Raw genomic sequence first — 25,371 nt, forward strand, 5'->3', positions numbered from 1 at the left:
TATTTTCAAACATTTTATACATTCCATTCTATTTGATTTATATAGAAATATCAAAATAACTGCAACTTAGAGGACATTATGTTGAAGGTTTGGTGCTAGTATAAACGTCAGTAAAACTTAGTGTCAGAGACACTACTTTCTCAATTTATCTGTATACAAGTATTGCTGTAAATGTATTAGAGATAATAAAGTTGTTAGATGATCTTGAATTTGTTACCCGTTCAGCCTCAGTTTGACTTTGTTGTGAATGCTAACCTGGATCAGTATTATAAAAATACTTAATATATGAAAAGCGCTCTAACGTGATTAAATAATTATCATAAACTAGCTTATCCTTGCTGTGAAAACAGCAGCAGCAGCTGCAATCTGGACTTCCTAAACTGTTTGTAACTTGCATGCATGCAAAGGGATTCTATGTGAAAGGATAAGAAAGGATATTTCACCTCACAAACAATCTTAATTGATTCTCATTTATTTTATGCTTGGATTTTCTGGAGCTGGGAATGTGAAGAATCTTGGAGGGAATTGTTGATGACAGAAGCAGAGTGAGTGAATCACAGCTACTGGTAGTAGTTTGGAAGCAGATTATATCATGACTGATGTGTAAAGTACTGGAAGTAAAAAGCCCAGGAATGTAACATCGTTATCTCACTGCTGGCTGAGAAAAGATGCTTCTGCTACAATAGCCAAGGGAATGAACTAATTCTTAAACAATTTTCAGCTGCTTAAAAGGTCTCCTCTTATTGGTGGATCAGATTCCATGCACCTGCTTTCCAAAACTCAGCATCTCCTTCAAGTCTTAATGTGGAACCAGCAGACAAACAGCTGGTCAATACCTCTCCTTTCAACATAGCTGAGCTGTTAAGGTACAGAAACACCTACTTCATAAAAATAAAATGCTGTGTGGACCATGCAGCTTAATTAAATTATAGGACCAACTCAAATCAGAATTACCAGCAACATGATCTAATAGAATCTCCAACGACAGTATAGATTACCTGAGCATGATATCACATTTCACAACTGATTGAGTAGGACTGTCATGAATTGGCAGGGCAACAGGGAGAAGGAAGAGGAGGAAGAAGATCCTGGCAAAGGGTGTAGCTGGGACTGGGAAGGAAAGGTTGGTGTAGGAAATACTCACAAGGTGCTGGAGGATGGCAAGGGGATGGGGGTCAGTGCACAGGAAACAACAGCAGAAACCATGGTTGGCTCTGAGACATAGAGAGGAGCTGGAGGGATGTTCTAGGAGGCAGAGGCAGAGGCATAGGCAGGCAGGAGCCCACGGCCCAGCTCACTAGCTGACCGGGGGGGGGGGTATTGCTAGCTATGGAAGGCGGTGTGTGATTTCTCAGGTGGAGTAGGCTCAGAAGAGGTGTGGGTTTCATGCTTCAACTAGCCCAGATGTTGCAGTCAGCATGCATTAAGTGGAAGCAGAACTAATGTCTGCTCAACTTCCCATGTTGGTTGGACCATGGCTTGGATGTTCTATGAAGCTCTTTGTGACTATGCATGTGTGGGACTGACCTCCAGGTGCCCTGACCCCTGGATCAGCTGCAGGGACAGGAACCAGGCCTGATTAGACCTTGGACTTTGCCCTGCCAGACTGTGCACTAGTATCTACTGTGGTATTGTTCACTCCAGTGGGACTTTCCACCAGGTGGCTCAGGACAAGGACAAACAGAATGGGGATGTGAAGCACATATGTAGTTGCTGTGACTTTGTTACTGTGTTAATCACGGAGACTACACCATCTCCCTTCCTTGAAGTCAGCAGGAGGAGGCCTTGCAATTTCTGAGACTGTCTCTCTTGACATCCAAAAAAATCTGGCCATATGTCTAGACTCAACTCAGACCTAGGTCTACCAGGACTACGTTTGCATCATTGTGGGTTGTTCAGCTTCCAAACAATAGAGGCTTTTAAATCTGGCAAAGCCAGATTTGGCAGCGGTGACACACACAAAAATCACTGCTTGTCATTTAATCATTTATATGAGAGTGTAGTTGAGACCATGATTTGCCAAAAATCAACACAAAGATACAGCTCAGCAAGATTGAAATGGAGGAATCTGACTTCATGGACATGTTGCTCTTCCTCGATGCATGTTGGAATTTCTCAAATTTGCTTTTCTGCTTAAAGAACACAACACCTAATTCTGATCGAGGAATTGAATCATTTTTATCATCTCATTCAATCTTGTGAATAAATTCTACAGAGATTTCAACAGTATGCATCTTGCACAGCACAAGAACAGGAAACAGGCCTGTCAATATTTTCAACTAGAAAATATGTAAGCTCTGCTGCAAATCAACAAATCAACTTGCAGAGGTTTTTTTCTGTGATGGAATGAAAAAGGTAAACTGACAAACATTACGGTAACTATATCTTACAGTAGCAAATTCCAAAGTCTATGCATTGTGTGAAGAACAACTAATTATAGTCTGCCCTGAATTTTCCAACAGACAATGGCATTGGGAATAGTGAAACGCAAATTCCCCATTCTTCAATTTAGAATTGGCTTTTTATATATGAAAATTTCAGATGACTCTTGGGGTGAAAAATTAATGTTTGCTGAGAGTTCTCTCTAGCTTATGATGTTTGCACATGCATGTTGAGAGGCATTATTATTTTGCCTCTCAGGAATAGTAGTTTGATTTCATCTCCCTGGCACCCATTTTACAGCACAAGCCATTATGGAAAGTTACTTAGGAAGAGATGAATTAAAGACAACAGCCCACTTTTACAAAGTTTACAAGAAATAATCAAAATAATTGGTCAACCTAAATAAAGAAGATACTCGCCAAACAAAATGCTGCTTAACTAGTTTCTATGGTCACATATACTTCAAAACAGTAAACAAAGTGCTTCCTTTAGATTAAGAGGTTAATATTTTAAAAGTTTTTTTTTTATGCACCTACCAAGCAGTTTGTTCAGCTTTAATGTTAATTATACATGTGCAGAATTTCATTTACTATTCCAGGTTGGAGATTATCTCCTTGAGGAAATGGCACTCAACTCATAATATATGTGAGCATTGTAGGCAGGCAAATTCATATTTAAATCAAGTAATTACAGACTTCAGCAACATATTTAATTGGGGAAGCAAATCAGATATACACGTGAACAGGATTCCTGCACTTTGTGGAGCCAACTAGAATAATAAGGTGTGATTGATATTTTGCTCATCAGGAATTATTTTAGTGGTTGATTTCCTATGAACTAGCCACAGTCTTTCACTTATTTTGAAAATATGATTTGCAAGGCATGAGTGTCACAGAACAGGATGTCAGCTGAAGCTGAGCAATCACCTCTTCACAATTTGTACGATTCAGCAGTGTGAAGAAAAGAAGGTACAGTGACATGGCATCTGAAGTTGTTCATCTAAGCAGAGCTCAAGATATGTCAGTGGATATCTATCTATAAACCTTCATGCCAAAGCAAGAAATCAAGAACTAACTGAAAAAATGAATATGGCATGCTAATTTGGCTGTTTTGGGCCATGGCAGCACAATGTTATGTGGTTCCAGTTCTTCCTGGAGGACTGATTTCAGAAGGGCATACAGGGGGACTGGTTTGTAAGGCAGCTCAATGCTATATGCTATTTACTATCTTCATGAAACTGCTACTATCTCAGCATATTATTACTATGCTAATATAACCATAGTCAGGTGGACTATCTATAAAAAAAATTAGCTCACTTGCAACTCCTTCCTCTTTACTGGCATTAAAACACCACTTTTTAGCCAGAAATGTAAGCAAAGTTCAAACATGGGTTATATAAAATAAAATAAACTATTAAAATGCAAGTGCAATCAAAAGCCATTTAAATGATAATGTGTGCTTTTGCTTCTGAAGTGGAATTCTCAAATTAAGTAGCAAAACCCAAATTCATTTCAAACTCACAGAGAACACTGCTGTTCTGCATAGAAGATATAAGTCTATTTATATTGGTTGCTTATACTTCTGTGAACAGTGCCACTCACTAGCCACTTTACTCCCTATAAATTGTGCTTAGCAATTATACTTGTTTGTATTCATTCCACAGTAACACAATAAGAGCTGACAACGGACAGATGTCCACAGTTGACAAGATTAGTAATATCATTCAAAAACCAGTTATTACAGGTAACTTCATCCTATAAACCAACTTGTTTGAACCCAACTAAATGTCAGCCAAAACTTGGGAAGGTGGACAAATCTACCATTCTACCATAGAAAGCCCACCGGTCCTTAGTTTGAGGGCATGGATTGTGCTCCATATATGTAAACCTGGAGCCATTTTGGTAGCTGGTTGACCCATGAGACTACCTAAGGCACATTCCCTCTACAGGGAATAACTGGTAGCCACAATCTTCTTGGTGAGTAGTAGTACCATAGAGAAATATGACTAGAAGTGTCAGAAGGACTAATCAGTGGATTTTACATTTGAGAAATTCAACTGGATTTGACATATTTATGTTACCAAATTCTCTATCATGTCAAACACATGAAAATCATGCATAATCTGAATACATTTTGGTACTTAATCCCATGTGAGATAAAGGATGCATCATATGCCAGAAAAAGCTTAATTGACAGCATGTGCTTAACATAATTTAACAACATGCTGTCAAATGAAAGCAAATACTCCGTAAATATCTTATAGTATATGGCCTAATAAAGTTCTAGATTTGAACTCTAGTAACTCTGCAGTACCTCCTTTCATCTATTTCAAAGAAGAAATAAAAAAGATTTATAGTCAGGGTGGTTTAATTTTTTTAAAACAGAAATAGATCTTTATAGGATAAATAAAACTTATGACCTGCTAAGTGTGATTCTGTTTCTGCTACTCCTGGAAAAGACTTTCATATTTTATACATTCTGCACCTATGCTGAAGGATAAAATATTTTATATTTCTTCAAAGAAATGAAGCTGATTTAAAACATAATGTGTGACTGGATGAATGAATGTCTATTTTATTCCATATAAATGCTTCAGGAAGCTAGTGTTCCTTCCCCAAAGGACAAGGTGTTAAACAGAAATGCACCCCTGTCCTTCACATTATACATTTAGTATGCCTTTCACAATAACACATGGATATAAATTTCCATATCAGAAGAAGTACATGCAATAATTTACGCTTGGATAATCTACAAGAAGCTTCTTTTCTGACACCTGGCTACCCTAGTGCCCAAGCCTATGCCCTATACCCTGCTCATTGAGCTCCCAGGTTTCAACCATTCCACAGCTGGTTTCACTATCTTTGCTCTGGTGAGTATTTAAGGGTATCACCTCTAGATATCTCTGCTTCCAGGAACAGGATACAATGGTAGGCGCAACTGTCCAGTGTTATTCTGTATCAGCAATCATATTTTATATCAGATACCAATTAAATCAGACTATTTGGTCACAGCTCACAGCCTACTTTATGCAGCAAATTTCCACTGTATTTCCACTGAAATCTACAAGGCTACATTATGACTGCACACGAGTAGATAGTATGTGGACTGCAGCCTTAGATTCTTTCTGCATTTTGTTACCTGTTGTTCTTTCCAAACTGTCCTTTACAGTCTGATTGTAGGTTGTTTTCACTTAAATTGATTTATGAATATAAAATGTAATCAGAAAGCTATGCAGTCATGCCATTGTAAACTAGACCTCTATATGGACATTAAAGTCATGCCTGAGCTGCAGTATGAACATTAGAAGGCTGATCCTAAATTCGATCAAGAAACTCAAAAGCTACATACTAGCTCATGAAAAAAAGACAAAGAAATTCCAAGATCCTATAGCCTTTTCATTTCGGAAAATGCCCTGACACATTTTGAGCTTTACTGCATTTCCTCTCTATGCTACTACAATTCATACATATTAACCAGCTCACATTGCCATTTTATACAAATCCTTTTATTATAAATAAAAGGTATCTGAAGAAGTGTGCATGCACACGACAGCTCATACCTATGACAAACTTAGTTGGTCTCTAAGGTGCTACTGGAAGGATTTTTGTTTGTTTGTTTGTTTTGACTACGTCAGACCAACACGGCTACCTACCTGTAACCTTTTATTATAAAATCAACATGTTCACACTGTGTAATGTATTTTTATTGGATGACATGAACAAATTGATTTTATAATAAAAGCACTTCAAAATAAAGGTATTCTTCAAACTTTCCCCATGGTCTATTTTATAGGGAGTGTACAAGCCCAGTTCCCAAGATACTCATGGCTCAAATCTGCCACTTGAAGGCCTGCCTGTTCACAGCTTCTCATATTCAAGCCATCCACTTTCCAATAACTGCAGAGGAGTTGGAATTCAGGCTCCTCCCATCACCAAACACCTAACCTGCTACTACCTAAGGAGGAAAATCATAATAGGTTGGGCAGTAATGGCAACAGGCAGCAACTCAGCAGGTCTTTATGGTCCTATAGTTCTTTGTCCTTTCTATGTAACGTCTCCTTTTTTTCCTGTCTGCAGCATGTCCACTTTCTTTGTGCATGTCTGAAGTAACCCCCTTCTCTCTTAGCACTATCCCTCTATCTGCACCAAAGGCTGTGTGTGTGTGTGTGTGTGTGTGTGTGTGTGTGTGAGAGAGAGAGAGAGAGAGAGAGAGAGAGAGAGAGAGAGAGAGAGAGAGGTTTCTCCTTGCGGCGATGCCTGATGCTTTAAAGTGGACAATCATGTGGATCATTATTCAAGGGATTAGTGCCAGATGTCATTCTTAATCCAGGATATGGAAACTGGTTGTAACTTGTCTGTGGTGAAAGCTACACTACACATGGTAAAAGGTTATTATTTCATAATAAGCCACAGTACGGAAATATACTGCGAGGGCCTGCGCTCACATCATTCTTTCAGTTTTACAGAAATAATACTTTGGTTACTGAAAGTCTGAACTGTTAAAAAACAAACAAACTGCATGCAACCATGAGTAACTGTTGCACAACACATTAAAAGCTTTAATGTATTTGTTTATTTGGTTGGTGCTGGTTATGTCTGTGTTTGTTCTTTAAAAACAGCATTTGAATTCAATAATTTATGCCATCTGCTTCATTTCTGCCTCAGAGGTGCTGGGGTGTGGCTTTGCCCAAAAGTCATTGTGGCGTTTCACCTGCAGTAAAAGGGCATGAAGAAGTTAAAGTGGGGGAAGAAAAAGATTCCAAGTTAGAGAGTGATCCTTATCTCTCAGGACCCACACAAGAGCCTTCTAATGTAGCACAATCTCAAAAGAGTTGTATGGATAGGAAAAGCTTATCATACCATGCTCCTGGTTCAACGAAAACATTACATATGAAGGAGAGCGGTTCGAACACTTCTGACAAACCCAGACGGGTACAGTTTAACAGTGGTCCAGGAAAACTCAGTAGGTCAAGATCCGTGCCTAAAGATTGTTTCACTTCAGTAACTGACACAATTACTCTCTCAAATACAAGTCTGAATGGTAATGATACTCAGTGGCAGAAGGACCTGTGCCATGTAAGCAAAGTCCAAAATAGCTGCAATATTACTCAAGTACCAGCTGAGAAAGCAGAGTATGTGATCAGGAAGTCTATTAGTTCTAAAGAAACCAAAGAGACCAAACCTATAGTTCTTAAGGAAACTACTGAAGAATCTAACTTAGAAGGAAATGACCAAATTGGTGCCAAAAAGAGAACGCTGACTGTGCAATGGGGGTCAATTAAGCGCAATAGAATATCTTTTGCAGCTGAAGTAAAAGTAACAGAATTAGAAATCTCAAAAAGTGTGAATTTGTCAGAAAAACCTAGGGAAGATATTGAGAAATCAAATGATACAGCTATCCCTAAGGTGGTTAGAAGAGGGAGGAAGTGAAAGGCTGGAAAACAAGCCATCGTTAAAGAAATAGCAGAGACAACCACGTCAGTGCCTGTCAATCCAAAGACAAGTCCTAAACGAGGAATGCCAGCTGCATCTGAAGCAAAGATTCCAAAACCCAGAGGCAGACTAAAAGTATGCCCACCAGAGAGGAATGCTATTCTCGAGGGAGACAAGAGAGAAAGAGAGGACGGTTGCGTGCGTCCAAGTGCTTACGTCAGAGAAGAAAACCCAGTTGACACCCAAAGAAAGTCATCCCTAGACCATAGATCGAGTGCTTCGTCAACGTCTGGACCCGACAAGAGCGACAGCGGTACCTCTGATATCCAAAATTTGGACTGTATCCCAGTCATTCACCGAACCATCAAGAACCCCGAGGTCAAGAGAACAAGGCAAGACTTTAATTTGACAATCCAGACTGTAAAAAGGTCCATGAACACCGTGGCTGACGATTTGTCCAGGAGACCAGAGGAAGAAGACTAAGTGTACTATAATAAAGTTATCTGAAGAAGTGTGCATGCACACGAAAGCTCATACCAAAATATAAACTTAGTTGGTCTTTAAGGTGCTACTGAAGGAATTTTTTATTATAATAAAGTTGTTTTATTTATGTATGCTTTATGATTGCATTTAAAGATGGTATGTATATGTATGTATTTGGATGGGAGGGGGTGAAGGTAAAATGAGATAGATGTGATGTATTAATGTTAATAGGGATGGATAAAGGGTAAAAGTTATAAATGTTGTATTTTGAACTATTGATGTTTGAACAGGAGAGTAACTGTGATAAGTTAACCCTCCTGATTCAAACTTATTAAGGGGTGAGGTATGTGGCATTTCACCTCTGGGGGTCTAGCAAGAGTTAAGTTGCAGGGAGGTAGATAGCCAATGGGAGCTCTCCAGGCAGAGGCAGGGATATATATGAAGAAGCAGTCAGTCAGAGGGGAGTTGAGTTGATGGGAGTTGATGAGAGAGGTGGAGAGGATTTTTAGATAGAGAGAGGGTTAGAGAAGCTAGTGAGGTGAGCTGTGGTGCAGAATCTGTAAGAGTACTAAGAAGGGAACTCCAGCCAGGGAGGAACAGGGGGAGAACTAATACTAAAGGTTAAGTTTAAAGAAAAGTACTTGAGAAACCAATAATAATTTCTATGCTTGTAAGATCATCACTTAAATAAACTTAATTGTTTTGTTCACTGTTCATCTGACTGGGTTCCAATCAATTGTGTACCAGTACACAGACTTACTGGTTGGTGGCAGCAAGGGAAGAAATAGGCAAGGGAGGTATTGGGTCAATAGACCGTTAAATGTCCGGGGGCCCTTTACCGGTGTATCTTGCCACAGTCATGCTCATGATCTCCAACATACATTTAAAGCATGTCTTGAGTTACATTTTAGTAGTCTGTCAGGGTCCTGCTGAGGGTCGTCTAGAAGTCATCTAGCCACAGGAGAGTTGAGCGGGCAAAGGTTGATGCGGGACATGATGTTTTAAACAACAAGTCTGTTGTTTAATGTAACCTTCTCAATTCCACACCCAGCTTACATCCGAGTCTTTTGCACATCCGAGTCTTTTGAGATTCGTTGTCTTAGGCATAAGAGCCACAATGGGGCCATCTATAACTGGGAACTTTAGCTTGACCATTATCTCTTGGTTCAGGTTGTAAGTAATTGTTTGTGTATGCCACAGCTTTGCAATTTTATAGTCATTTGGTGTTGAACCTTTTCCTAAAGATGGAGTGGACTGATATGGATTCTCACTTCATGTGTACTTCTCACACCACCAAAGCACTCCTTGAGGTAGGTAACATAGAAATGTCTGCTGGCCCAATCATTGGGCAGAGTGAGGTGGCTGCCTCAGGCAATAGTTGCTGGGATGCGAGGAGTAGAAAAGGTGTTGAAAAACAGAGCTGTGTGTGCACCCCATGGCCTACCCGATGTCCCCTAAGTAGTGTATTAGCAGAGTTGAAGTATCATTCAACTGCCAGTGTAGTTTGATTCTGTACAGGGCTGGCGTGTCAATATAGGCAAACTAGGCCATTGCATAGAGTGCCAAAATTCAGGGGGCACTGGCCCCCCACCCCCCGTGAGTGAGGCAAGCAGGAGGGGCGCTCGGGGAGCGTGAGCATGGGGCCACCTCGCCGCGCCTCTCAGCTCCGCGCCTCTGGAGAGCTGCCTGAAGCCGCTGAGTTTGGCGCCCCCGATGGCCAGGTAAACCACAGTGGCGCGGCGCTCGCTTTCCGGGTTAGAACTTGCAGGCCGCGGGAGTAGAGAGCCTTCCTCGGGGGCGCAGCGCAGAGCGCACGGAGAGAGGCGCGCTGAAGCCGGGCCGAGGCCTCGGGCCTGGGGAAAGCCGAGCGCAGCGAGATCGCAGCTGGAGCGTCGTGGGCTGCATGGCCCGAGGCAGAGAGGCGGCAGGAGGCCTGCAGGCCCTTCTGCGCCGCCGGGGCGACAGACAGCGGCGGGAGTGCTGCTGCCCCCTTCTGCGCCACCGGAGCATCGTGGGCTGCATGGCCCAAGGCTGAGCGGCGGCGGGAGGCCTGCAGGGCCTTCCGCACCGCCGGGGCAGCAGACGGTGGTGGAAGCGCTGCTGGCCCCTTCTGCGCCACCGGACCGCTGTGGGCTGCATGGCCCAAGGCTGAGCGGCGGCGGGAGGCCCTCCCGCGCCGCTGGGACCATGGACAGCGGCGGGAGCGCTGCTGGCCCCTTCCGCGCTGCGGGCGACTTGGCGGCTGATTGACAGGCAGCCTCGGAGAGCTGCCTGAAGCCACTGAGTTTGGCGTCCCTTCTGCGCCCCTGATGGCCAGGTAAAGAGACTGCTTTTTACCCCTTCCCCTCACCAACAACCAAGGAACTCTCTTTTTATTTTTTATTTTTTCTACTTTTGTATTTTTTCTATTTTTATTTCTATTTATTTTTTCATTTTATATTTTATTCCACTTTTATTTTTTCTAAAAAAGATCAACAACTCTGGGAAATTGGGGGGGGGCGCGTCAGAAGGTGATCTTGCCTAGGGCGCAGAAAACCCTAGCACCGGCCCTGATTTTGAAGGGGTGGGCACAATCTCGTAATTCACACTGGGCAACCTTGGGCCTGTCCTAAGCAAAAGGAAGAAGCAGCTTCAAATTCTATAACTTATTTAAACATTAAATAAGAACAACAAAGAAAATATACACAAGCCAATATAAGATCCCTTTTGCAAGTCATTAAATAACACAGTATACAAAAGGTGCTGGTAGGGAACCATTCCTACACAGCTGCAGAGAAAATGCACCTCTAAAGCAGCTCCAGGGGATACCTGAGGGAGGCAAGCTATCTTGGCATTCCAAGCAAAGAAATGTTAATTGCTCATTCCCAAGTAAGACTGCTATGAGAAAATGGACCACAAACAACAGGAATTCAGGCTCTGTGTATCAAGCCCCCACTGTCGAAAATGTATGAGAAAGCTAATATATACAAGTGTTTCTGTTTTGTTTTAAGGAAACAGCTTTATTAGTTACATTAAACCAACTTATTAACTGTCAAAACACTTATTTCCATCGGACTCACAGATGAATTAATAATAAATATCTGCCCCAGAGACTCACAAATGGTAGAATGTAAATCTGTTAAGCCATTGCCAAAAATCAAGCTAAAAGAATTACAGAACCTCTTTTTTGCTCCACCATTTCATTGATTGGGATAGGAGAGCAGTGAGTCCAAGGGGGATGGAGTGTTTAATGAAAGGGCTTTCCATGTGGAATAAAATGTCAAGGACATTTGTACAACTGAGGCTATAAACTCCACTTACTCTGGACAAGTGACATGTGTAATTGTTTGTAATGTAAAATCTAAAACATAAACGAACCTTTAAACAAAATTGAAATGCATTTTAGAGTTTCTGTAGTTTTTTCACTCTATTTGAAAATACATGATATGCAAAATAAAAAGTTATTAGTGAAAACTTAATAGTCAAGGGTTTATATTTGTCACACAGTCTTTGAAGCTAAATAGTGACATCCAATATTGCTCATACTCAGAATGGACCCATTTAAATCAATAGACAAGTAATTTAAGTGTGTCTTAGTTGATTATTATTCATTATCTGCAATCCCTTCTTTGTTCCCAAAATGAACTGTGAAATAAGATTTACTCACACATATATTGGATGTAGGTGTGTGTGTGTGTGTGTGTAACAGAACCAAAGCAGATGAAAAGGCCTCATTGGACTGGTGCAGATAACAATCTATGGTTAAGAGGTCTAGAGCAGGCACCCCCAAACTTCGGCCCTCCAGATGTTTTGAACTACAATTCCCATCTTCCCCGACCACTGGTCCTGTTAGCTAGGGATCATGGGAGTTGTAGGCCAAAACATCTGGAGGGCCGCAGTTTGGGGATGCCTGGTCTAGAGTAAGCTGCTGCACTAGGTGCTTACCTCCTCTCTCATACTAATTCCCCCACATGACTTCATCATAGTTAAAATATGTTAGCACCAATCATAGTAATGGTATATCACTACTCATTGGTTCATCAAAACAGGAAAAAAGGGATAAATGATTTGGGGGAGTAGAAGGAGGTTACAATTGCAGAGGGGGCAGAGGAAGAATGGGAGTAGCAGCAGTTCAAGTCCTCTTGCTGCTCTGCTGCAAAAGCTGCCAGTAAAGTCAAGGCTTTAATAGCTATTAAGAGAAGAAGAGAAAGAAAAACGAAGCAGCTCTCAGCCACAGCTGTGAGCTCCCTCCCTCAAATGGTTTGGCTCCCCAAAATGAAACTGGAACACACAGCCAAAATTTACTATTTGCAAATAGGGTGGGAAATTGGAAGTGGCCGTTTTGGTTAACCCCTGGTTTAAGCTCCTTTCCTGAAAGGAGGCTCACCATTCAGGGGGGAAATAGTTTGCAATCAAACCCAAATAACAGCACCACAAGCAAAGAAAAGTCTGAGATAATCAAGAAGCAAGCCACGTAATACATACTTGTTATGATTCCAGTTTCACGTTAGAAAAAATACTTAACCTTAAATATGGGAAGACAGCCATCAGAATGCGAGTGTGACTATTCACAAGTCAAGTCACCAAAAAGGGGGGATGCTGTGGTACTTCAGTACCTGCATAATGTAGACTGTGTGGTCTACAATGTTTTAAAGAATTATACAAAAGGGGTAAAATATCTGTAAAAGTCTGAACATCACATAACTTCACATATATCAATTGTAGAATTGTTGAGAGTGGAAAATTTACCTGAAGAAGGTAACAAAAAACTGTACCAGGTCCATGATGGTATTGTGTTGTGAAAATGCGATCTGAAAAGAGAAAGAAAATGGGGGAAAAACATGGTCATTTTTTACGGAGGCTGCATTAGACAAAGGTGTTCTGTGTAGTTGGTTAAATGAAAGCAGAATGGCTGAAGTCAACCTGTTGTTATACATCATTTTCTAAGGCCTAGATTATGTAAGCAAATTATATTACCAATCCATCAAGTCTAACCATTTTGAGAGGGGTGTTTTACAATCAAATGGTGTATACATTTTATCAAACAAACAAACCTGTCCTGCCTAATATCTTAACTCCAGATTAAGAGTTGGATGGACTGGAAACATGAATGTATTATATTCGAACCTAAGTCCAATTCAATATACAGTATTTGACTTGGGTAAGAACATAATTTTAATAGCTATATGTTATAATATTAAGACTACAATAATCCTTTGCACACTTGCTTGGGAATAATATGAGGGCTAGTCTTCTGTTTTTGCCTGAATTTGGAGGGACATTTGGGGAAATAATTTAGGGGTAGGGGCATATAATTATGGCAGGGAAAGAGAGAATATTGGTGACAAAACACAGAATGTATTTTATGCTGGTTAATTAAGATTGTTAAATTAGTACAAAGCAAGATCTCCTCCCGTCCCAGCTTATATCATTGAACATTGAAATCTTGAACCTGACATTTGTCTTTGATCACTACATTTAAAAAAAGGGGGATACAAGAAGCTTGTAAGATATTTCAATTCAACACATGAAAAGAGGCTTCTACATATAGCTTTCTTGCTAGATGAGAAACAATATGCATGCATGCAAATGGCAATACGGGCAAGTTCTGCTCCCAGGTTCATCTGCATGCACAGAGCCATTTTCAAAAAAAATAGTCATCTACTCTTCCTGCTGCAGACTGGATTTAACAGATAGTAAGCAATTACAGATTTCCAAACCATGGTTGAATGTAGGTCTCTTGGAAGGTTTGAAATAGCTTACACTAGTCTTCTCTCTGCAACACATCCTTAGTTGTTGTTGTGTTGTTGTTGTTGTTTTTTAAAAAAACTACTTTCAATACATATTTAACATTTAAAAAACAAAAATAAAACTGCACCAGCTAATGATATCCCTAGAGTCAACCTGGTTCAGTGTTTTGCAGTATATATGCAGAACTTTCAGTAATTCTGCTTTCAATTACTTTGCAAAAAAAGTACTGCAAGTTGCTTACATGAGCATATTCTACCCAAAGGTGATAGTCATGTAATAATTTACTTCCTTGTTGCACCACAACCAAATATTTTAATCTTAATCTGTTCCCTTTCCTGCATTGCCACCATGTTTCCTTGCAAACCTTCTTAGCATCACATTTTCACTGCACCACAGAAATTTTGGGGGATTATTAAATACTGCATCAGCTTTTGCACCTCAGCTTTTTTCCTAATGAAAGTGGCTTGATTATTTATTTAATTGAAGCATTATTTCCCATTCTTCAGTCAAAAAAAGGCTCCTAGCTTATTTTTTACACAGAACAACAATAAAATAATACCTGTTCTCATTTTTCCAGTCTGAATGACACAACAGAAAAGAAGACTGGATGGGGGTGGGAGGGAGGGAGAGGAAAAGTGAGTAGATGGGGATTTAAGTCTTTTCTCCTGTCTCCCAACTCATGTGCCCTATAGAAATTCTTTATAATTTCACTTTCCACAGATAATAGTACCACAGGATGTTAGATGTTGCAACACAGTGTCAGGCAGAGACTAATTTATCATGGATGAAATCATTACGCCCAGGGGCTTACCTGGGACCAAAGGCACCAGCTCCTGGGGGCTGAGTCCTTTTGCCCTCCCCATGCCCAAAAATCATGGCTCCAGTGGCGGCTCCTTCTCTTCCTCTTGCCGTGGAGGGTCAAAGCAGCCTCCCACCAGTGGTGGCACCAGGAGGAGGAGGAGCCGCTGGCCACTGAAGTCGCGCAACCGCCCCAGCTCCTCCCAATACCCTAATGTCATGCACACAACATGCCTCCCTCCTCGCTCTCGCAAGCTTGCGCCTCTGCCTGTTCACCCCCCCCCTAATATATTATTCAAGTAGCCTGGATTGGTGTTTGTTTCACACAAAATATGACTGGTAAACCAAGAACAAAACCTTAATTTATCATTGTGGTTTGTTCTGAGCAAAACATACCACAATATCTGATTCAGACATAATGCTAAGCCAGGGCTGATAGTTTGTTTTCTCAAGTGCTAGTGGGGAGGAATGAAAAGTGAGTGATTTGGTTGTGGGGAGCATTCACGCAACACACCTACACACTGCAGCTGACACACTAACGAATCACGACACACATTTTGGAAAGCTCTGGCTTGCAGCTTAATGAAAACAGCCTAAGAAACGCATGTGACTTGCAGAAATTACTTTCCCCAGTTAAAAACTAGTATCAGGAAGCAGAACTAGAAACGACCTCTGCCTAAGGCTTTGGAGATCTGTCATCAGACAGGAGGGACCATTTGGGGCTACATGAACAAATGATATAAGACATATATTTCAGTCTGTAGGGTTTCTTCAGAGTACTAGTTTTAAATGGGAAGATAAAATACAGATAAAATATAAACAATTTCCAACAGAGTTCTATCACAGTTATATTATTAAAAAGCCATTTGTTGAAGGAGGTTTTACATTCTGCATGATGGCAATAATTTTCACTTATGATATCAGCATTCATTTGAGCTGTTCATTACACACACAAATATATTATCAGGGAAAACTACTGCAATCAGTAACAGTCCAGTTGATTATACCACAGTAGTCATATGAAAATATTTTAATCTCAGTTATTTCATAAGCAGGTATGTGAATTTTCATCATATCAAAATATACTATTAATTAATAAACGCTGTATAGATTACTGAAGGAGCTTGTGGATGTAATCTCAGAGCCTCAGTCAATACCTAATCTCTCTCTTTTTTTTAATGTTTCGTAATCTCCTCTAGGAAGGCATCACCCAAGTTTTCAGATCTGGCTTGGAAGTCTATAGCAGAAACACACAGTAAGGTCATTGTTGTTTCCCTCCCCTACAATTTTTACTCATATACTCTGAATCAGCCTTCCATGCCCCAGGCCATGGACCTCTTCACAAGTATACATTTCCTTTACATATAGTGCTATAGATAGTCTCCTCAGTGTGGATGTTCAACTCAAATCAGAACCGTTTCTCCCCCAATCAAATCCTACCCTAATCCCTACCTCACATTTCAAATCAAGTCCTATCTCTGTCCATGTCTAACTCCAACTCTTTCCTTCTCTATCCCTAATACTGTATAAAAAACTCCCTCAGAAACTGCTCGTTTTATTCTCTCCCGCGCCCCCCGCTCTGGCTAGCTATCTTGGTAGCTTAATAAGAGAGAGGCTCCAGCACTCTGGTGGAATTTCTGAGGGACTGCATCACCAGACACTGGTCTGGCTCTGCTGTCTGCCACACCATCTCTTGCCAAAATCCCTTCCTCAAGGAAGTAGAGACCTTGACAGTAAGGCATGAGACACTTAATCTCAAGGTCATGGGTTCAAGCTCCACATTGAGCAAAAGGGTGCCTGCATTTCAGGGGGTGGACTATATGACCCTTGTGGTCCCTTTCAACTCGACAATTCTATGATTCTATGAAGCCAAACTTTTCATGACAACAACACCTGTGTGGCCAGTGATTTACTTCTAGTATTCTCCTCTTCCTGGTCCGCAACCTTCAGCAGGAATGAGTGATGAAGAAACCCACTTGTGCCCCTAAATCCTTCAGCTTCCTGCCCACAGTCTCATAGTCCTATTCTATGGTAGTTCAGGCCATAATACATGTGAAGGATATGCTCACAGGCATGATCACAAACCAAGTTTAGCAAAGTTAAGCATGATAAACCAGATTTCAAACTTCAGATTTGCAATAAATGACTCCAATCCACAAAAAGTCTACACCTTCCAATTCTTCCCGACAGCTAGGTTTTTATTTTATTTCCTCCACACTAAAATACATGTTTCTGCTAGCACAACTTATGACAGGGGAAAAAATCTTTTCACATTAATTACATTCTTTCATTTTTCATTGTTAATAAATTAAGAAATTATAAATAGGAAAAACAAAAAAAGACAGTAAAACTTTAGCAGAGGGGTTACTAATCATTGAGCCCTGATGACATATTTAATATGATACGGTCAGGCACAATGCAAAGTAAACTGCCTGGAGAGTGCTGATATGGATACTTAAACTCTATAAAATTATTACTTCTTACAGTATCATCAAAAATTGTAATTGAATTTCTTCCGGGATAAAATTATTCTGCACTCCCACAGAGCCAAAATGCATGTTCTGTTGTAGAAGGAGTTGGTATTGACAAAGTCTTAAGATTAACGCATTCTAGTGTCAATTGTCTGCTATATTTTCCCAAGGAAAACAAGTAACACCCCTTCTGACTCAGACAAACTTTCAACTTTAGAAGTACAAGAGACAACAATTAGACACAAGAGGCAAATGAAAAAATGTTATGTGGCATTTTCATTTGGAGGAACAGGAAAAGAACAAATTACAATTTCCTGCCTCTTTTTACCTAAAATAAAATGCACTAGATGTGAAATATCCAATAATAACAACTCATTTAAAAACACATGACACTAATACGGGCTAATATTAAAAATGCCTTGCCATGCTGCAGGTTGTGGAGCTTCTTCTTCCTCAATATTTGATTTCCAGCTGAAAAAAAGTGTATAGGCACATCCACCAGCTCTGTATTAAATCTGAGACAGGTGGTAAATGGGAGGGTGATCTCTGTGGTATCAATTCTCAGCAGAGTAGAGCAGAGTTCCCACAAGGTGCAACAGGGTGGATGGGGGACCACACAAAATACCTTGTGGTGCTCCATGAGCCAGTCATAAAAAAACCATACTGCTTTAAGCTGTGCTACTGCCCTTGCATCCCATTTTTGAGGCAGGTTAGGTTGAAATAAACCCTTTTTAGACAAATGCCTTCCACAGTTACGGAGAATGTGTGGGGCGGGAAGTGAAACAGCATCTAATTACCCACCTCAAATATCCTCATGTTTGGAGCAACATCTGAAAAGGGGACAAATGTTCTCTACATTATCACAAATGCTGAACATTCAAAGATTCCCATCTGGGTGAAGAACCTATGGCAGGTTCCGTTTTCACATATCACATCCATCAGATACACATTGGAGAACTCATGGATGACAGTCAATGTGGGATTAAAGGTAGAGGTAAAGGTAAATTGACCTTGCCAATCAGAAGATTGGCAGTCAGTTCGAATCTGCGCGATGGAGTGAGTTCCCGTTGCTCTGTCCCAGCTTCTGCCAACCTAGCAGTTTGAAAGCATACCAGTGAAAGTAGATAAAGAAGTACTGCTGTGGTAGGAAGGTAAACGACGTTTCCGTGTCCTCTGGCACTTGTTATGGTGTTCCGTGTGCCAGAAGTAGTTTAGTCATGCTAGCCACATGACCAGGAAAGCTGTCTGCGGACAAACACTGGCTCCCTCAGCCTGAAGCAAGATGAGCGCTGCAGCCCATAGTCACCTTTGACTGGACTTAACCATCCAGGGGTCCTTTACCTTTAAAGGTAGAGTCCCCTTCAATGTGTTTGCTGCACAAAAGGAGAATGTTAATTTGAAAAGGGCTCTAGTGACCAACTGAGTGATGCCCTAGTGAGCATAACTATTATGCAAGGGTTTGAACCCTGGTCTTCCCCGTCTTAGTAGGACACTCTAGATACCACAACTGATTCCCCAGTAGGACCAAAAGTAAGGTGCAAAGTGGGTCCCCCCTCCAAGGCCTCTCTTTCATGATGCCAGAAGTGCTTAGGCCCTGGTGCTCTGAAGCTGTCAGGAACATTAGCACTCCAGGGGCTGATTGCAATCCCAGACTGGTGTCTGAATGCTTACAAATTGAAATAATTCTTCTTCATAGAAACAATTTAGTTATGAAACAGATCCCGCAGACACAGTCCTCCATTATTATAGCCTACTACTGCATTTAAAGTTTAAATTAACTGAAGAGTTTTATATTTGTTTAGAAATATTCCATAACATACAGTGCTGGAAGACCCATACAAAGTTCAAAATGCTTATCTTTGCAGGCACTATATATAAATGTGTGTGTTTGTGTGCACATGTGTATATAATTTCTAGTTATCCTAGAGCAGCACACTTATTAAACAAATGGTTTGCTGCAGTGACCTAATAAAAGTAGTAACAATCACATGTGGATTTTTTAATACGCATATAACTCTCTCTTTTAAAAATCAAATTGTCAAAGCTTTCTTAGAGTTTGGAAAAGGTTGGTTGGGAAATGTAGAATTAAAAATGAGTTTTTTACCTGAATATTGAATCATTCATAATTCTACACTAAGCCTGCAAATTACAGAGGTTACATTCCACAGAGCACGTCTAAAGTCAAAATTGTGTATAGTCAAAACCTATTGGATTAAATGGGAGGTGGGATTGCCAGCATCTTTCATCCCAGAACCCTGCCTGTTTTGTTTTGTTTTTAAAAAATTGTTATGCACATAAGACTGAATGCACACAAGTTAAATGTTTGTAAATTGCAGGCTTAATGTATTTGGAAAATATGCATGACATTGGTGAGATGCCAAAGAAAGGGTAAAGCATTTCCCAAAATATAAAGACAGCAATTTTTCAAATGTTATTTTTATGAATGAAGCTAGTGCTATAAAAATATGGAAGCTATGGAATAATAAAAACTGTGTTTCTGCAATAGTGCTTGTGCTAGTACTTGATTTCCCCAAATTTGAATATTTATGAGGTTACTTGCAGAGCCGCCTCGGGGTTTAACCCACAAATCAAAAGGTTTTATCAGCGGGAGTAATAGATTACATGGAAGTCTGTGGCCTATCATATCCCAAAGGTATCTGCCTTTCATAACATTTACGTTTCTAGTGCTACTCTGTAGAAATCCCATTTTGTGTTCTTTGCATGGCACCAATTTCATCTGTACCTTGTTGAACATCCAAAGCAAGTTTCCCTCAGCAGAGCATATTGGCTCATTCTTGTAGCATCTGCCTTTGTCTTCATCATTCATTGATAATACCATCAAAAACAGAGATGCTCACAGTATCTCTCCTTGGCATAGTCAGGATATTTCAATCAGATGAGAACCAAAAGTCTATTTTTATATAAACATTATGACCACCATACTCAACTTGTAAATCCAGTGAAACTATTTTGATAAGGAAATCTTCATGCCGGACAGACATTGGTACAGCTCAGTGCTGGCCTTACTATTAAGAAGAGCGAGGCAACTGCACCAGGCAGTTAATTTAAGGTGCCATGAAAGGGAAGCTTATTATTATTATTATTAAAAATAACATTTGCAAATGAAACAACAAAGGGAAATACATCATAAAAATAGTCATAAAGGCAAGGAGAATAAAAACACATGATTTTTAAAAGGTAAAAAATGAATAACATAATATATATTCCATAGTGGGATACAAGTTTCGTATTCATACAAAATTTATCAAGTATTCATAAACCTCACCAGATAAAATAATATTTAGTAGCAATGTGACAACCATGAGATTGTTTGGTCATATAAATCACAAACAGCCCCCAAACAGATCTAATGTCTGCAGGGTCCATGCTGCCCCTGGCAACATGGATCTCATGGGTCAGTTATTCAGAGATGGCAATAAACATGACTTTTTGAAACCCTAAGTCCAAAGAGCAACAAGATGCATCTTTCAGTACTTGAGAAATCACTAAATGACAGGCGACCAGAAAATATAAAATTCCTGACAAATAAGACTGACATTAGCAACATCAAAAATGAATAAAAGACGTAACTTAGGATCCAAAGTGAGCTGTTTGCCAATAACAATACTAATTTCTGTTACAACATGGCAGGAGTTAAGAGTTCAACAACATTTGGAGGGGCATAGCTTCCTCATACCTGTCATACAGGATCTTGCACAGACCATTGCACCCAGCTGTCATCAACAGCACCATACATTTGATAAACAATAATGAGTGTAGGGAAACAGGTTATATTATCATGTCACCTGGAAATTTTTAAAGCAAGTCTTAATCTATGTGAGAGATTGGGTCTTATTTTACAGGAAAAGGTGTGGTATACAGCTAGAGAACATGAAAGAAGACTCAAGACAACAAAGGTAACCTTCTATTCCTCTAGCTCAGGGGTCCCCAAACTAAGGCCCGGGGGCCGGATGTGGCCCAATTGCCTTCTCAATCCGGCCCGCGGACGGTTCGGGAATCAGCATGTTTTTACATGAGTAGAATGTGTCCTTTTATTTGAAATGCATCTCTAGGTTATTTGTGGGGCATAGGAACATAGCTGCCAAGTTATCCCTTTTTTACAGGGATTTTCCCTTATGCTGAATAGGCTTCCTCGCGAGAAAAGCAAAAACTTGGCAACTATGCATAGGAATTCGTACATTATTTTCCCCCAAAAAATATAGTCCAGCCCCCCCACAAGGTCTGAGGAACAGTGGACCGGCCCCCTGCTGAAAAAGTTTGCTGACCCCTGCTCTAGCTGAAGCTGGGAATAGTAAAGAAAGCAACGTCCACAAGGGCATTATGAGATGGGAAACGATAGGTCACTCAAAAAATTGGGATGGTTACATGGGTAACTAGCATCCTAGAGGAAAAGCCTAGGAGATGGTGAACAGCAATGGTTGCTGACTGTTCCTAAAATGCTACCTTCTTTTACTCCCTTCTCTCACTACTTTGAAATAGGCTTATGGAAAAACAGCCTGATCAGGAAAGTGATCTGGCTGTGTAGTCCAAACCAGTCCTTCCTTTAAAGGATCGCTGTGTGGATAGTTGAGAGCATCCTCCTCAGCTTGTTATCATGCTCAAGAAAAGTCATTCACAATTTAATTCTAGTTTACTTGCCTGCATCTTTTCTTGCAAAGCATGGCAAACTGCTCCCTCTGCTAGTCTTATAATCCCATGGTAAACAAACACTGTACTTAAATAAGGGTGAACGCTAGAACAAGTACTTTAAATTTATTTACATGTATGCCTGGATGTTACTGCCTTTTATTTGAGAACCCTGGCATTTTCCTATGTTCCTTAATTCATAAAGAGGTGGGAATATCTTATGTAGCCCCTTAGGGGAAATGTCAAATACATTAATTCGAGAGTCTGGAAACCTGAGATGCTCTTCTTAACATAACCTCTGACTGAAAGATGCCAGAACATCACCACAGCAATTCAAGGAATTGTAATATAGCACTTCATCGCACTTCACACATATTCATAACAGTCCCATTGAAATTCCAGAAGTGTATTTTCAGTACTTCTACAAGATATGGAGTTCTCTCTTTGTGACTAAGCGGGATTTATATTCATGCTTAATAGTCCCTTCATGATATGATTTTTTTTTCACACATTGATTCATTCTGTTTGCAAGCTGCTGTTTTAATTAAGGAAACCATTTGCTATTATCACAGCAAAATTCTTGGGCTGAATGATGGGATCGTGTTGAGGGAAAAGGATGTACTTCCAGTGTCCAAGAACTGCAGGCTTACAAGTTGCAAAACCTCTCAGTCAGGAATGGGAAAACAGATCTTTATTGATCTGTGACAGCAGACGCTTGCTCCCAAGTATACCTGTGATTTATTTAGAGTCATCCACCTGTACTACAGGAATATGGGGTGAAACAGTGAAACACATGAAGCGGGTCATGACTTCCAGTCCAAGAGCTATGACTACCCATGCATTCAAGCCCAATTTGTGACATACATAATCAGAAAACAAATTACTTCAAACAAGTACAAATTTGTTGGCTACAATCTTACATTTTAAATACAGGCACACACACACACACCCATTTACATGGGGGTTATGTTCTGAGGCAACGTGAGCATCAGTGAAATCGCATATATTTGAAACACCATTGAAAAAGACTGCAGACACCCTGCTCTGCCTCCACCATTTTGTGATGTTTTGTGACCTTTTTGGCTCACTTTCTGATTTGGAGCGATTTGTGTATGTGTGCGCACACATACTGAATGCATATAAAGGTGGGAATGTTGCCTTATATTCTTTATTGGTTGTACAGTCTGTTGAAAACCATTAGCATTAGCTTTTCAGTTCTTAAGTGTTTGTACTCTCAGAAGAAAGACCTACATTTTGCCAAAGCATCTTGTTCATTACAAGTATTCTCCCTGTGAAACGTGTAATTTGAACCTTCCAGAACCCTATGATATATAAACAGTAGTAACTTTCCTTCCTTGTCATATTAAAATCCCACAAACTGAAACACTTCTCTCCAAGCCATGCACTTCCTTGAAAATCAATTATTTTCAGCCTTAATGGAAAATGTAGCCTATGAAAAACAAACTATTTACATATCACAGTGCTACAAATCAACACATCAATTATTTCAGCACATTTGTTTACATTTCCCAAAGCATCAGAATCTTCTAAAGGCAAAACTATTTATTTTTACTTCTGCTTATGTTCAATAAGTATCGATCATTTTTCTCATTTCACATTTTGCATTTTGCGGGGCAGGGGAGCAAATACGCAAATGTCAAAAAAGAAAATGGAACCTCGGCTATGAATCATATTCACATATATTCAATTAAAAAAAAACTTAGATGCCCTTTCTTTTTATGACCTAAAAGACCCAGAGAAAGACTTCAGTGTTTCCCCCCCCTACAGTGTATTTCATATTCTTGCATCATTCCTTCCCTATATGTGATTAGACAACCCTGCAACGGCTTTGAGCATTTTTTACACCCCAACATGAATCAAAGACATCAGAACTCAGGTACATTTGCAGGTCCATCATTTGATTACAATATTATCAAATGCAGATTTTGCAAAAATGAATGACTATGGTATTATATAGTGGACTTAGAGAAGTTGTTCACATATTGCATATCTAGTAATATTAGAATACAGTGGTACCTCGGTTTACGAACTTAATCTGTTCCGGAAGTCCATTCTTAAACCGAAACCATTCTTAAACCGAGGTGCGCTTTCCCTTCCACCATTTGGATTACGTTCTTAGACCGAGGCAAAGTTCGCAAACCGGGACACTACTTCCAGTTTTGTGGAGTTCGTAAACCAAATCATTTGGAAACAGGACTGTTCTTAAACCGAGGTGCCACTGTATGTTGATGCATCTATCATATGAAATACATTAGTATCCATTAGTATTTAGCAATACTTTCTTTCCAAAACAAGGCATGTACAAAAAAACAAAAGAATTAATTCTAGTTGTAACATACTATATTATGGATAAAGAAAGAGTTGACACCTAAAGAAAGAGTTGACACCAAAATAACGTGCTTTGGACCCTTATATTGCACATCCTTACTTACACTCAAACATCTGGTAAAATGATAAGCTATCGCTTGGGAAGAGGGAGGGGAATGAATTAACTTCTCCTCTCTCCCTTCTGAACAGCCAAACAGTCGAAGTGAAGCATTGTTTAAGGGCTAGATGTATGTCCTAATGGTGCATTTGATTCGCACAGTGAGAAAAATACCCACAAAGTTTATTGGTATATGCATACAGCCTCTATCAGGATTGGGGCAAAGCTATTTAAAGGACCAAGACATTGGTTTTTTAAAATGTACTGACATTCGACGTAATAGGAAAAGTTCTATACCTTAGCCCTAAAAATGAGTTCCTAGTGATATGGACTATATTTTACAGGTGAACCTATAGTACTAATATTATTCAGACCAATTAAGATTTGAGAGCCCAGGAGTGCACTCAGGGGACTTCTATTCATGCTTGAAGAAGGGGGCAGGGAAACAATCCTCACCTGAGCAGTACGAGAGGTGTGGTGGGGACTGCAGGTGGAAGGAGGAATCCAAAAATAGAGCCCACTCCTTCCTCCAGAGGGGAGCCTTCAGATGATCTCAGTGCTTTTGATGAGCATAAAAAGTGCTTTTGATGAGCAAAAAAAATGCTGCTGTCATCAGAATTAACTTCTGCTGGCACATTGGTGTGGTTCACATATACAGTGGTACCTCGGTTTATGAACACAATTGGTTCCGGAAGTCTGTTCATAAACTGAAACGTTCATAAACTGAAGCGAACTTTCCCATTGAAAGTAATGGAAAGTGAATTAATCCGTTCCAGACGGTCCGCGGTGTAAGCGTTCATAAACTGAAGCAAACTTTCCCATTGAAAGTAATGGAAAGTGGATTAATCCGTTCCAGACGGGTCCGCGGAGTACTTAAACTGAAGCGTTCATAAACTGAAGCATGGGTGTAATTGGTTCCGGAAGTCTGTTCATAAACTGAAGCGTTCATAAACTGAAGCAAACTTTCCCATTGAAAGTAATG

At 40.1% G+C, this 25,371-nt stretch overlaps 1 protein-coding gene across 1 annotated transcript in view; it reads right to left on the minus strand.

Annotated features, from left to right (window-relative positions):
- The window catches only part of ATRNL1 (attractin like 1), a 497,126-nt gene that overhangs the window by 241,542 nt on the left and 230,213 nt on the right, over positions 1 to 25,371 (minus strand). Inside the window, exon 25 of the mRNA XM_060274775.2 lies at positions 13,026 to 13,087. Within this exon, the coding sequence (XP_060130758.2) occupies positions 13,026 to 13,087 (62 nt within the window). The remainder of the gene's footprint in view (positions 1 to 13,025; positions 13,088 to 25,371) is intronic.

The sequence above is a fragment of the Zootoca vivipara genome, chromosome 5 (genome assembly GCF_965207765.1).
Source record: "Zootoca vivipara chromosome 5, rZooViv2.hap1.1, whole genome shotgun sequence".
Lineage (NCBI taxonomy): Eukaryota > Metazoa > Chordata > Lepidosauria > Squamata > Lacertidae > Zootoca > Zootoca vivipara.